The sequence below is a fragment of the Trichoderma atroviride genome, chromosome 2 (genome assembly GCF_020647795.1).
Source record: "Trichoderma atroviride chromosome 2, complete sequence".
Lineage (NCBI taxonomy): Eukaryota > Fungi > Ascomycota > Sordariomycetes > Hypocreales > Hypocreaceae > Trichoderma > Trichoderma atroviride.
This window is the reverse complement of record NC_089401.1, coordinates 4337986-4351586: the sequence shown is the minus strand read 5'-3', so window position 1 is coordinate 4351586 and position 13601 is coordinate 4337986. Positions and strand designations below refer to the sequence as shown.

At 50.7% G+C, this 13601-nt stretch overlaps 2 protein-coding genes across 2 annotated transcripts; one reads left to right on the top strand and one right to left on the bottom strand.

Annotated features, from left to right (window-relative positions):
• Positions 1 to 873: 873 nt before the first annotated feature.
• On the top strand, positions 874 to 4771 carry TrAtP1_004234 (uncharacterized protein). The gene is made up of 6 exons (XM_066112220.1): positions 874 to 1373; positions 1467 to 1696; positions 1777 to 2374; positions 2447 to 2571; positions 2631 to 2881; positions 2956 to 4771. The coding sequence occupies exons 1-6, from the start codon at positions 1253 to 1255 to the stop codon at positions 4433 to 4435; spliced, it is 2805 nt and encodes a 934-aa protein (XP_065968303.1). The 5' UTR covers positions 874 to 1252; the 3' UTR covers positions 4436 to 4771.
• An 835-nt stretch (positions 4772 to 5606) lies between these two features.
• TrAtP1_004233 (uncharacterized protein) lies at positions 5607 to 9249 on the bottom strand (the record flags this gene model as incomplete). The annotated part of the gene is made up of 13 exons (XM_066112219.1): positions 5607 to 5641; positions 5730 to 5835; positions 5936 to 6020; positions 6096 to 6200; positions 6280 to 6507; positions 6579 to 7022; positions 7082 to 7309; positions 7367 to 7470; positions 7594 to 7626; positions 7922 to 8065; positions 8128 to 8310; positions 8376 to 8653; positions 8718 to 9249. The coding sequence occupies 13 exons, from the start codon at positions 9247 to 9249 to the stop codon at positions 5607 to 5609; spliced, it is 2505 nt and encodes an 834-aa protein (XP_065968302.1).
• Positions 9250 to 13601: the final 4352 nt, after the last annotated feature.

Genomic DNA, 13601 nt, shown 5'->3' with positions numbered 1-13601 from the left:
TATTGGGCTTCTACGTGCGCTTGGATAAGTCAATGGCAAATGGGATTTGAGTTCAGTCAAAGAAGGAGTCGATAGAGAAGCGTAGTAGATGGTAATGCCACTTAAAGACCAGATAAAAAGAAGAAGAAAGGGAATGTTCATTTCTCCATTTTAGGCGAAATTAATAATCATTTCCTCTTTGCGCTTCTTGACTCAATCTTAGCCTTTTGGCTTTCCTTTCTTCTTCTTTGTTGTAGATGAATTGGGGCTGACGGATGGGATTCCACTGCAATCGGCTTAGAGCGGCGGATATTGGACTTTTTGAAAATTCCTCTGAATCAATGACTGATTTTTTGTTCTCGGCATGTGGCTTGGAGCATCTTGGCGTTGACTTTGCATTGCTGCGTGGCTCCCTATCGATATGGCTACCCTGTAATTTTTTGATCAGGTTTCCTTGGCTGCGGGCCGGTGATGTCATGCTGAAGCTATGATCTGTGCCTCGAAAAGATTTGATAGAATGATGGGGGTTTCTGAGCCTTGATACCATGGAATCAGTCCATGGAAACCATTCGGAAATCGGCGTTGATTGCCTTTTTTACCCCCTATAGCTAGCTGTAATAAGGCCACTGGATTCCAACTGAGGTGCAGCCATAGAGGTGGCTTGACGCTGCGGACCAACGTCATATCCAGACATGCTGCTTGCTCTACGCGCCCGCCAATGGTTACACTCAGAGCGCGCCCATGCGGTGGTCCCTGCAACTGCCCAGAAGTGCAGCAGACGTGATGGCAATAATAATATGGGGCCAAGGAGGCTGTGTGCTTTGGCAGATGCTGCTAGTATTTGTCTTTGATGTTTTTGTTGGTTGAAACACTTTCTTGTCATGTCTCAGCACCTTCACCGTGATCGCAGGCGTTGAATAAAACTCGGCTCTCTCCCCATCTCCTCTCCGCAATCGCACTTGCGCTTGGCAGTTTTGCTTTGCTTGCGCCCTGCTATTTAGGCGAACCTGCTGTCCGTCTCTCGTTCGAGCTTACAGCGCTTACAGTACCCATACAATCGCGCTACGGCAGCACTTTATTAGCTACCCCGCCGGATTTCAACTGGGGCTCTCTCAGAAACGGACTGCCCTTGGAGATCTGTCGTCATTCGAACCTGCGAGCGAGCGATCGAGGCTTTTCCTCTTCCCTTTCCCGTCTCTCATCTACTTGTTACTTCTGATCTTCAGGAACGCGTCGTTTTTTTTTTTTTTTTTTGCCGGGCTAGATTTTTGCCATGACAGCCCCCGAGGAAGGATTGCCCGATGGTGGCGCTGCTGTTTCTCTGCCCATTCGCGAAAACGGCTCTGGCGAGGCGCTGACGTCGAGCAATGCGCTGACGGGAAAACAGGAGCACTGTAAGTTTCTTCCCAGCTGAGCCGTGAAAGTCCGCTGAAGGGCTTCTCCTCCACGCTGAATCTCAAGCTAACCGTGGAGTTGACATTGCGCAGATCTGAAGAGAGAACTCATTTCCGACCAGGTCAAATGGGAGATCAGCGAGCTCAATTCGCCCACGGCGTTGCAGCGCTTCGGCGCGCCGTTCAAGTCGGAGCAGGGCGAAGTGCCTCCTCAGGAATCCGAGCTGCCCATTCTGCGGTACATCTTCGTCAAGCATATCCGCGACTTCCCGTTTCTGGATAAGGCGAAGGAGAAGGAGTTTTGGCAGGACAAGCTCCAAGTCGTATGTTGAGCCATCATCGCCCGAGGGCTGCTGCTCTGCGGGCTATGGATAAGTTTTTTTTGCTGACATCCAGAGGGCAGTTTCTTGAATCGTTTGCGACGAAACAGATATCCTCCTCCGAGGATCGTTTAGAAGAGACGAAGCGGCGGAAGCTGGCTATCAAGGCGCAGAAGCTCGTTGAGCTGATGATGGTCTCGGGCATCCCCACCTCGTCCGGGTTCGAAGAGCGCATCAAGTTTTCAGAAATCGAGATTGTGGACAGCAATGCCATTGATAGGGGCGTCATGAACACTCTTCCCGAGGGAAACTACATCAACGGGTGGGACGTAAATGTTGCCGGAGTTCGCGTTACCTCGGTCAAGCGCAATATCAGATATCACAAGCACGCCGAGTTCATTCTTCGAATTAAGAGGAAAGGAGAGTTAGAACACTTCGTCGGGCGCAGATATGGCGATTTCAGCAAGTTGCACCGAAAACTGCGAACCGAGCTGCCTGGCAGGGTGTTGCCTTCGCTGCCGAAAAAGAACAAGACAGATACAAGAGCTAGCGGACTGCTCACAAGTTTTACCAGCGCCACAAACGATTCCGATGATTCCTCTGCGTCTTCTATATCGACCCGTAGAACGAGACAATCTCAAAATTTTGGCGGCGCGTCGTCGCTGCTAACTGCTTCCAGTGGTATGTATTTCTCGGTGCATTTTCTCTCATGGCGGGAGCAAGGGCGACAATTGATACTAAATGATCCAATAGCTGTACGTGGCGCAGGATCTATCAGATCAGCCAGGTCTAGCCGCTCGAAGAAGGGAACTTCCCCTCGACCATCCGTGGATGGTCAGCTAAGCTCGGGGTTCGCAACTCCCGATGGAAACAGAGAGGTCAGTCACTACTACCTTTGCAGGATCTCTGGATTGTTGGAAGGCTGACGTAGTTATAGATTGTTCTTTGGCGAGAGAACCAAAGAATATCCCTCCGCGCTTTCCTACGGTCCCTTTTGCATAATCCTCAGGTTGCCAATACCCAGGCAATGGTAGAATTCCTCAGTGGTGATCCCATAACGCCCACAGACGAAGACGTGGATGACATCGTACGACGAAAAGCCCTTGATGAGAAGCGTATGGAAGAGCAAAAAGAGTTTTACGAGATTGCCCGAAGACGAGCTGCAGAGCTTGACGAGTACATGGAACAGTTAGTGACTCTCAAAATTTCCGATATGCTGGCCATCTCTGATCGATCATTTCATTAACCACCACGATTCATAGGTTTCGAAGAGATATCGTTGAACGAAATGGCCTTACACTCCTGTTCAAAGAGATCAAGGAAAAGGAGACGATTGGCGACCTTAGCATTCAGTATCGAAAATTCGCCGAATGGTTGAGGATCGAAATTGCCGCCGTCATATACCACCTTTTCTTAGCCGAAGACAACTCAGCAGATATGTTTGCGCAAGCCAAACGTATCCACTCTCTTATTCCGTATACCGTCATCAAAAACGTCATTCGGATTGCGAACCCTGCGGCAGTCATGTCTGGAATCCTGGACATTTTCCTTGCTCAACCCTTTGGAGCTCGATCTTTGATGCAGCGCATGTTTTCGTTGGCGCTACATGACGGTATTCGAAGCTTTCAAAGATCCATTGACGCACTGGACCAAAAAATTGACGACCCTGTCTTCGTTGAGAAGATCAAAAAGTACACAGATGCCACGGAAGACGTCAAGATGGAAATTCGTCGGCAAGCCGAAGATGAAGACCTTGATATCATCGTGGTGATTCTGAGATCGGACCTCATTGAGCCAGAATTGACGGGCGAGCAGGTTCAGCGACTGTTTAACGCATATGTCGCTTTCAACAACGCTGTCGAGAACATTGACGAAGAGCTGAAACAGGGTGCTCAGCTCTTTTCATATCTCAAACAGCTTCTCAAGCTTTGCACGCGACACAGAGATAAGAGCATGCTGCTACAACTGATTGAGGAACCGGTTACGCTGAAACTCTTTAGAGACTTGTTCACCATCTTCTACGAGCCCCTCGTGAGGGTATACAAGTCGGCCAATGTATACGGCAGTGTAACTGATTTTGCCGTTTTCATCGATGACATGATCAAGGTTGTCGAGAAGTGTAGAGAAGCCGATGCGTCTGCGGATCCTAATCAAACGGTTCAAGCGTTTATCGATCTGTGCGCCAGGCATGAGCATAACTTTTACAAATTTGTACATGAGATCCATACACACGATAACGGCCTCTTTACTCAGCTTATGGAGTGGATAGAGGGCATTTTGGAATTCCTCCGCAAGGGCCCCAAGAACGGGACGCTCAACGTCAATGCCTTGTTCGAGGGCGGTGTCAGCAGTGGCATCATCGACAAGGAAAAGGCGGTTGCTGAGATTGATGCTTTGATTGCCTGGCAGGAGGCGCGGAAGAAGTGGCACAGCGACAAGACGCAGCAGAAGATGGCTGCCGAAGGAGCACCAGGAAGCGACATGATGCCGACCGGATTTAGTTCGTCCGATTTCGGCCTGAATGGCGAAGACCTGGAAGATTTGGCATACGACGACGGTTCGGAGTCTGAAGCAGAAGAAGAAGATGACCTGGATCCCATAGAAGCTGAGAGGCAGAGGCGGGCTAAGAGGCGAGATCGTCTACGCCGTTCAGCGGGAGAGCCCGTGAAGCCGCCGGTTTCCGAGGTCCATAAGCTCAAGGAAAACTTCTTGGTCATGCTGAGGAACGTTTTGGCTGACTAGATGATGCAAGATTCGACAAGACCGGGGCGGATGGAGACGAGTACAGTACATTCGGAATACGATTATCTATTTTTAGAGGGGTTGAAGAAGGCCCATTTTGCTCTATTAATTACGCAAGCGTCGCGTCTCGTTCCACACAAAGGGCCGATGGGGAGGGACATTTGTATAGAGCGCAAAGTTTACTCGGGGGAGGCGCAGATCAGATGGCTTGACTGAGAGGACACCTGGTCTCATTTTGTCTAATTAGCATGCACTGAGTTTGTAGAAGAGACTTATTGGGCCACCTTTGTTATCATAGTATGGATTGATTAGCTTTGTAATTAAAATTCCTTGTATAACGCCTAACGCCCCCTGATATTGATGTACTCCGTGACATTGACTGATTCCGTGCCCACCAAGGAAAAAAGTTGACAGTACCCAAAAAAAAAAAACGGTATAATTTGGAATGGCCCTCTCATCGAAGAATACTGCTCCAGTCCACCAAGGGAGGGCTTTGCTGCAGCATGGGTATATAGCTCAAAACGGATATGAAAACTCGGGAGATTGAAAGAACGAGATTCTTCTTGTTTTTAAAAGGCGTTGCTGTGCTGATGGAATAAGGTGTTAGTAAAATAGAAGAAGCTGCGTCTGTGAAGAGAAATGACCATGATAGAACGTACCTTGATGTTTTGATGATATACGTAGATGCATATCAAATGTATATTCGCTAGTAATATCGCGAACATTCCCCTGGCACAAAATAATCCAGTGCCATCGACGTGATGAGACAAACGTCCATCACAAAGACGGCCACATATGCCGCAAATGGCAGATTTGCACGGCTCACTGACAGGAAGCAATGGCAAAGCAGTGAGACGATGACCAGAGCCCGTCGGATGGATTCGATGGTTTCGACATTCATGGTGGCTGTATTTGATTCTATGCGTTTTAGGTGTATATATGTGTTGTATGAAGAATCAAATTGTTGGGCAAGGACGAGATTTCTGAGGATAGCTGGCGGTTTATATACTGATACACACGAAGCGAGACCACCTTTTTATGCTTCTACAGAAAGCTTGGAGGTAGTATGTTGGCACGTTTAAGTGACATATGGGAAAAAGCTTTTTATATCCACCTCTTACGAGTACCTACTTCCTGGAAGTATATGCATATACAAACTACCTACCTTTCCTTATTCCTCCGCCATTTCTGATTGTAGTTGTACCTCTAAAGCCAATAGTTAGCCAACTCAAAGCCATAACAGGTATACATGCTGTGGGCCAATATCGCGAAAGCAAAGATACACCAAACTTACGCCACAGTCGATTTGCCGATGCAGAAATCACGTTCGCTTTGGCCAGTAGCTTTTCTTCGTACATTTCATCAGCTTTTCCCTTGATTCGCAGTTTATTTGGTTGGGCCTGATGGTTTAAAGACTGTTAGTTTGAAAAGCACTGCAAGATCGTTCTGCTACAAACCCCATCTTTTTCGGCTACCTCATCCGAAAAAAAAAAAACGTACCTGCATCAGAACGAGAACCAGCTCTTTAGGATCAGCGTTCGCAATGGCGCCGATAGTTCGGTATCCATTCTCCCAAAAGACACGCCTAGAAGAGATACACATAAGTACATTCTACTTGTGTCCGTCTTTACGGATTGGGGATGGGTAACGTGTTGCTTACGCGGTGCGGCTTTTGATAAACGGAATCTTGGCGAGCGCCAGGAGGTCTGTCCTTGCGCCGGCCATTAATCGGTCTGAGAAGTGCTCTAGAGCAGCGGCCATGATACTTCAAGTCCCAAGATTAGATTAGTTACCTCGTAAGGGATAATAAAGAAGCGAGAGGGTCCTCTTTAATCGAGACTTACCCCCATCCCATATGTTCACAAAACTTAATTATGCCTGCTGCGAAACCCTGGCAGGTCTGCGCAAGAGTCTGCACAGAGCCTCGAGGAGAGTCGTATTTTCGAGCGACCATGTGTATCGGCATCTCATTACATAAATCCCGTAGCTGAAGGGCAAGGTAGAAACGCCGATATACACGAGCCAGCTCCTTTTCTTCGGGTGTATTCTCCCTGAGAGGTGCTCCCTGAGCACTTGAAGGGGGCGTGTGTTAGCAGGTCGTATAGAATGGAGAAAGTGGCGTACTTGAAGAGGCATTTCTTACAATTTTTGGACCGCTGTTGGTTTAATCCCCAAGAATCCAAGGACTCGAAGTCCGCTCTCGTCCAAGGCGTCCATCTCGTTGCGAAATATCTGCCAGTTGAGTGTGATTCCAAAATCTTGAACCGGAGTAAAGACGTAGAGGATATGCATCTCCCCATCCATCACAAATGCCTTGAGTGTCTTAGTAAGTTCAGCATGTATGAAGACTCCATCATATGGATCAACCGAAGAGGCTACGATGGCCTTGCCCAGCTGTGTGGCCGTGAAATTGGAGTAGGAATCGTTAACAATCAAGCCTAGATCGTGAATTTCCTGCAGTCCTGATTTTAAGCATTCTTCTATGAATTCTCGGTCGTGAGTATAGCTGATGAGGGAATTGGAGAAGTACTCTGTCAAGGATTCCTGGCTGGTCGCTAGTCGTACGGAAATCACTTCCAGGATGGCTCTAGAAGGGGCTGTCAGCGAATGTGATACTAGTTGGTATCAGACTTGTCATCGTCTCACCTTTGAACGCGCTTATTCTCAGTGTTGAGGCAGCTGACAATCTCTGGAATATCCGCATACATGAGATCCAAGACCTGCTCTAGATCGTTTTGGCGACAGCAGAGATATGTCTCGCCTACAGGTGATTTGCCCTGCCTTCCGGCGCGGCCCCTCATCTGCCGTAGCATAGAGGGACCAACAAAGTCTCGTCCCATCCTTGCGTTATGTAGTATTACTCTTCTCGCAGGGCTAGTTATGTGGTCAGCCAGTCATATTCATCACGATATCGGCTTGTATGGGACGCACAGGTTGATGCCCGCTGCTAAGCTGCAGGTAGCAACACACACTAGGAGAGTGCCATCATCATACGCCGCGGCAATGAGATCTCGCTCCTCGCTCGTTAGGCCGGCCTATCAGATTAGCTAACACGTACTCTTTTCGGGAAAACAAAACGTGATACGCACATCTTTGATAGCAGTAGTTAGTACCATATTTCAATCAAGGGGGAATATTGCCAAGGGGAAAAGACTCACGGTGAAACGCAACGCCATACAAGACAGTTTCCTCTAATACTGGATCAGCCCCCGTACTGAGACTTCGCAGCTCGCTCAGGAGATCCATTCGTTTGTCCATCGTTGCGCTATCCAATTCATCCAGTTGAGGCATTACCTTGCTGATCAGACGAGCGTCTGCCTCACAAATGCTTCGGCTACCTGCAAATATTAGGGATCCGTATCCCAGGACGGCAGTCTCGTGGGCCAAGGATACCACTGCGTTCATAACCGGATCTTGGAATTCTCTATGGCTGGATCCTTGAATCCATCTTGTGGGTTCAACTTGGCCATTTGAAATTTCATCGACTTTTAGGTGCCTTTGTGCTGAAGCACCGTTGGAGCCGACATAGTAGACTTTCCCATCGCAGACCAGGTGTTCTTCTATCGGTATTGGCCTATATCTAGTTTCATAAGAGTGCGCTTTGAGCCACTCAGCTACCAGATTCGCATTCTAAAAAAGCTTCAGACTCAGCAAGAGCGCATGGAATATTGTATGTAATGCATAGCACCTACGGGAAGAGTAGCACTCATGCCGATGATCTGAATGGGCTGCTCCAAGCTCAGGAGCTTGGTTGCTATCAGCTCTAGGAGATATCCGCGATGATCGTCATCAATCATGTGAAGCTCGTCCAGAACTACAGCCCGCAATTGAGAAATGGAAGAGTCTTCAATAGCGGTATTGATGAGCATATTCGCCTAGGGGCAGAGAGAGAGAGGTTAGATTTCTTAATTGGGTTTCAAGCCAGGTACAGGAAGCAAACCTTTTCCAGGGTACATATGGCAATATCAAAGTCTTGCCACGAAGATCTAATCTTGCCGCCTCCGAAAAAGCCAACAACTTTGATGGAATCATGATCGGGACGAGTTTGCCATATGCTGGTTGCCTTTCGCTTTTCTAGAGCTTCAGGGTCTAAAGTTGCACTCAGCCCCTGGACTACACTCCGTAGCCAGCGAACCTTTTCCTGTACTAGAGCAACATATGGGAGAATGAGGAGGGCCTTGGTCTCGGGCTCTTCCATTACCCTCTTAAGCATAAGTACTGGGCGAATCATCAGCTACTTGGCCCCCCATGACTACATGACAGATACGACAAGATGGCTCACAATCAGCAACAAGAGACTTTCCGCCACCGGTGGGAGCACAATACACCAAGTTTTTAGCACCTGTGAGCAAGCCGGGTCCCTTGAGGCAGTTCTTCTGCCATGGGTATATCTGCTTGATACCAAGCGAAGCAAAGTTATTAACCAGCTGGGGCGGGAGATTATATACTGGGTGAGCAAGATCCAGCTCATCGTCTATGGAAGAGGATGGGGTCGCAGCAAACACACGTCGCTGTGTATATTCGGAAGGTTTTTCCGGGATATCAATCGAAACAATCTTGCTAGCAGAAAGCCGAGGAGCAGTTGGAGAGGAAAAAAGAGGCGGCCTCTGGAACCGGACCGGGCCTTGAGAGTTCGGCGCCGAGATGGGCGTAGTCGCGGCACCGGATATTACAGGCAGGCTTTTCGTGTCTGCGTCGTCAAGGGTCGACCAGCTCCTCTTCTGGCCAGCCAGCGGCGGTCCAACAGCCCCTGCTTGCCGCTCTTGAGCCTCCTGGACGCTCGTCTTGTGCAGGAGACCTCTCATGCTCTCCATGGCTGCGGGGAAGCAGGCGGCGACACGCACCTACAGAGAAGAGAGACTCATCTGGGTACGCAAAGAAATAGAGAAGCGAAGGACAGCGAAGGATAGAGGGAGAAGAAAGATTAGAAAGTATCAGTCAGCAATCTCATGATCCGCGTATCATATTCTCGGCACCTTTTGACCTGGATCGGTGGTGGAGAGAAGCGCGCTATTGCCAGGCAGAGGTGGCAGGCCTGGGTCGCTACGAGCAAGACTAACACGCGAAGTCACGTGAAGAGACTTATGTAATTGGAAAGCGGCAGAAGCCAACACAAAGGAAGGGTACGCCACGGGTACCGGTACCTGTCCCCTAGGCGCTGCGCCGCACTCGCACAAGTACCTCCCTCAGATTGCTGTAGCGTCCCATCCCGTTCTGGCGGACAGCGGACTGAATGTTATTCGGTGCTAGTGCGGGAGCAAAGGCGCCTAGGCTGCATCGAGACAAGGGCAAGTCTCGATGCGTCCATGCGGCTATGCTAGATTAGCTGCCAGCTTCGGGCGTTTCGTTTCCTATAATTTCTCCCTCTCCTTTATGCCCTCCCCGGGAAGCGTGCACTGCGAAGAGGCAAATCTGACTGCGAGCAGGTATCGCAGCACAATCAAAGGCCGTGTGTCGGATTTGACTTGTAGCGGCGCCTCAAACACGCGCCTGTCAACGCTCTTCTGCAGTCGCTGCTCCAGACCTGCGGGGTGTTCCTGGAACCTGACAGTGACACACACCCACACCCAATCGCTGCAGCCCCGATTTCCAAGGATGCCCCCCCGCGGCTGGTGATTGGCCGGCCACGGAACCCTGCGCCATTCCGCTTCCAGAACTCGGAGTCTGGCAATACAGTACATGCGGCATGTACCTATAAGTAGTAGGGCGCCGAGGAGGTTTGTAGCTGTACCTGTAAAAAGTAGTTGCGAAATTAAATCAATGCCAGCTGTAATGGTAACACGAACCTGCAATTGGCGCACAGCGCTGACAAGTAGCACGAGAGTATCGGCTTATAAACGGGCGTGTAGATGAGAGCGCGACAATATCACGGAGACTATCAGTCGCAATCAACAGGCTGAGGTTCTTAGCTTTACTGTAGGCAGTAGGTGAGGTATCTTGACCCGTGCTGCGGTTTGCTCAGACCACCCAGCATCTCCGTTCTACACACACGTAGAGAATGTAAAACCATTTGAAACTCGTGCGTGGCAATGAGCCCCCATCGACCCTTGGCAGTTGTACCTCTTAACCTTAATAGTGCTGAACGGGCGATGTGGATGAGTCGTCTGACGACAGCTGGATGGCTGGTTTCCGCCCAAATGTGGCCTTTTATCGGTGAGACTGTCCTCAACAAAGGCGCCCGCCCGCTAATACTGATGGGCTGCGGCTGTGGCATCTGTACAATCGAGGGGAAGAGAAGCCCAGACATTTCCATGTCGCCGTTGACGAGCAAACAAGCTACTAGTCGTGTGCGCATGTATCGCACATGTGTGTGTCGGGCGACCGTCCAAACACGCAATCTTGGGCAACACAACAATCTTGCCACAGATGGAGTTCAGCTGTCTATCAAGCGTGTGTGCCAACTGTGCTTATACGCGGGCTGTTTCGCGAAACCTACCGATGGGCGATCCGTTCACCACCGACAGTGCCAGCTGCCTACCTACTACCTAATCATTTAGGCTTTAGCGCGATCATAATGAACCTTGGCCCCGGCGCCGCTGGCAATCGATGGAAGTTTTTTTCCTTTTTCTTGTGGCGCTGTTAGCGGAGCTTACCATCTACTACAGCACCGCCAGTCGTTCTACTTTCGCAGGCTTGGGCTCCACAAAGCCGATCCGGGCGATTCTTTGTTACTTTAGACTCTCTTCTCACCTGGTTCTGCCAGGTTCTCGCACAAAGGAGAGAAAAAAACCATATCCGAGTAGGTACCTCTGGTAGGCTGCCCTGTGACCGACGGGATGTTGTCGCTAGCCTGCTTTTACTTTTTTTTTCCTCCGCCGGAGCACCGTTCGTCGATATGTCGCCACTTTTCACTCTGCCTTACCGTCTAATACGCTGCGTGCTGGTGCGACGATGGCCAAAATTTCATTGCTGCCGCGGGTTGCTCGGACTTTTCGCGGTTATTGCGCTATTAACGTGTGGTAGCAGCAGTATCAGATTGTGACAGACGGCCCCGGCTCTAGGATGTGACGTCGTGGCAATGGTGACGATGACGGCAGCACATCCGGATTCGCATCCCCCAGAAGCTGATCCGGCAAAGCTGCTTTGTATGTCCGTACAAGGCGGCCAACAGCTGTCCCGCCGTATAAAAACGGTCCATGGGTAACCCGCGATTTGTAGTTCGCACATTGCTCACCAAGCACAAGATGCCTGGTGTCGTCAGGTTCGCGGTGGTTGTGTAGTCGCGTGGGCGACTTGCACCTTGCACACAGATCTATCGGTTTATGCGGATTACCTATTACTCGTGTTGCGGAGCAGACAGTGGGAATACTCGAGGTACCTGGCGACGGGTACCCTCAATATCCGACCGGCATGACAACGCTCGTGTATCCGCATGCCAATTAACTGCAGCAGCTCATTGATTCGAAAATGAAATGAGCCAGCCTGGCCGCAACACGCCGCTAGTCTCGCACGATCATGCCCTTTCACCTCGTCTCTCGCAGCCATGCAATGCTAGGGAGGCGTCTCTCCCTCCATCCTTGCGGCTCTGGCTGCCAAGCAAACAACGACTCTGGCGTAACGAAATAGCATTGAGTAGATTAGGGTCTGTACAGACAGGTAGTTCAGACAGTTTGCTGGTAGCACACACTATATGCGCCATACGTCACCATTCGCCTTGCACGATTGGGACCAGGCGAGCAAGCAAAAAAGGGTGACGCGAGCGAATGCTGCTCTCTACTAGCAGTCGTAGTGCTCCTTGGACGTCCTGGTCAGGTGAGTGGATATTCGAGCAATTCCCATCTTGCGTGTGCCGGCGTCCCTACCAGATGCCCCATAAAATCTGCTAGGGGGCTGACCATTCTAGGAATTGCTCATGACCTCACCTCCGGAACTCAAAGCGCTCTTCTGCGATAATAACCCGCGCCAGAAAGCCCCGTAGGAGGAAAAAAAAGATGGTAGATTCTATGGGCGTGGTCTATTGGCTAGATGTTTTTGTAAATCGATTAGAAGCGAGTTAGCATCTGTAGCCGCACCGATCTGTGAGAGGCTTGATATACACGTCCCAGGCCCTTCATTTCCCAGAATGGTCAACCAAGTTGAGACGAGGACAAGGCAGACAATTCATTGGTGGCTTGCTGCCTGCGAGCGTATTTTTGCAACGAGTTGTGCCCAAGGCAAGGCCGCTGTCCGTGCTAACGTCAAGTCACACCGGCAGTACTTTGCACATGCGTGAATTCGTACCCAAGAGTTGGATGCGGTCCGATGCGGCCAAAGCACTGCGTCTCGGTCCTGTTTCCTGCTGCCGCGCCCAGAGCCCACACGCGTGATACGTGCTGCCAGAGGTCGAAAAACAGCAGAGCAGAGCATGGCACAGCACATGAATTCTTACAACTCGCACTGCATTAGCAGGCAGGAGACGCCCCGAGTCTGGGCAGAAGCAGTGCCCGTATTGGGCGTGCAGCAGGCCTATATCATGGATGCTGTCCGTTGCCTGCCACGAGGCCTGCAGCTTCATCGCATCGCCCCTAGCCACGGCGGAGAGCGGTCTATTAAATGGAACCTGCTAGCAAGGAAGATCGCCAGAGAGCCGTTAGCAGCACACACAATAGACACCTTAGATAGGCAGTGGGTGGTGCCGTGTTGTTCCAGGCCAGCCAACCAGCGCCTCTCGTTAGCAGGCCATCGAGGCGTTTCGGTAGCTTCCCGCTTTGTTCAGCGCCCTGCATTACAGATGCAGGCTGCATATTGGATTTGGCATTTGGCAGACGAAGCAGCCTGGCGATGCGGTTTCCCTCTCCCAGGCCAGCGCATTGCACGCAGCAGCCACGCAGCAGCCACAGAATCGACCCAAGCGTGTGCGTCGTCCGTGGGTGGGCGCTGAGGAACGCCTCATAGAAAAAAAGCTGGGAGACGATCCGTCCATTCAGCAATGGTGTGAGACCAGAGGCGGGCTTGTGGAGCACCGCTCAATCAAGGGTGCGCCAGGTAGATATAAAGTCACTAGCATCGCCGCTTAGCCTCACGCGCCCAGGCTCCGCGGCACGGTTCGCCACAGGCTGCTAAGGCGTACTTCTGCGCTACCTCGGCTACCTGGGCCTGGGAACGCTACTGCGTTAGTACCTGCTGGGTAGTGTCTGCCGCCCCCATGCTTGTACGGCGCCAGTGCCAGGGCATGTCTTCTTCAGAC

What these genes read in the sequence shown, in the direction of transcription:
- TrAtP1_004234 (XM_066112220.1), top strand. Translation starts at nt 1,253, where the DNA reads ATGACAGCCCCCGAGGAAGGATTGCCCGATGGTGGCGCTGCTGTTTCT. An exon ending in GGCAGGACAAGCTCCAAGTC is followed by an intron (nt 1,697 to 1,776) that starts GTATGTTGAGCC and finishes TCCAGAGGGCAG; the next exon opens with TTTCTTGAATCGTTTGCGAC. An exon ending in GCTGCTAACTGCTTCCAGTG is followed by an intron (nt 2,375 to 2,446) that starts GTATGTATTTCT and finishes ATGATCCAATAG; the next exon opens with CTGTACGTGGCGCAGGATCT.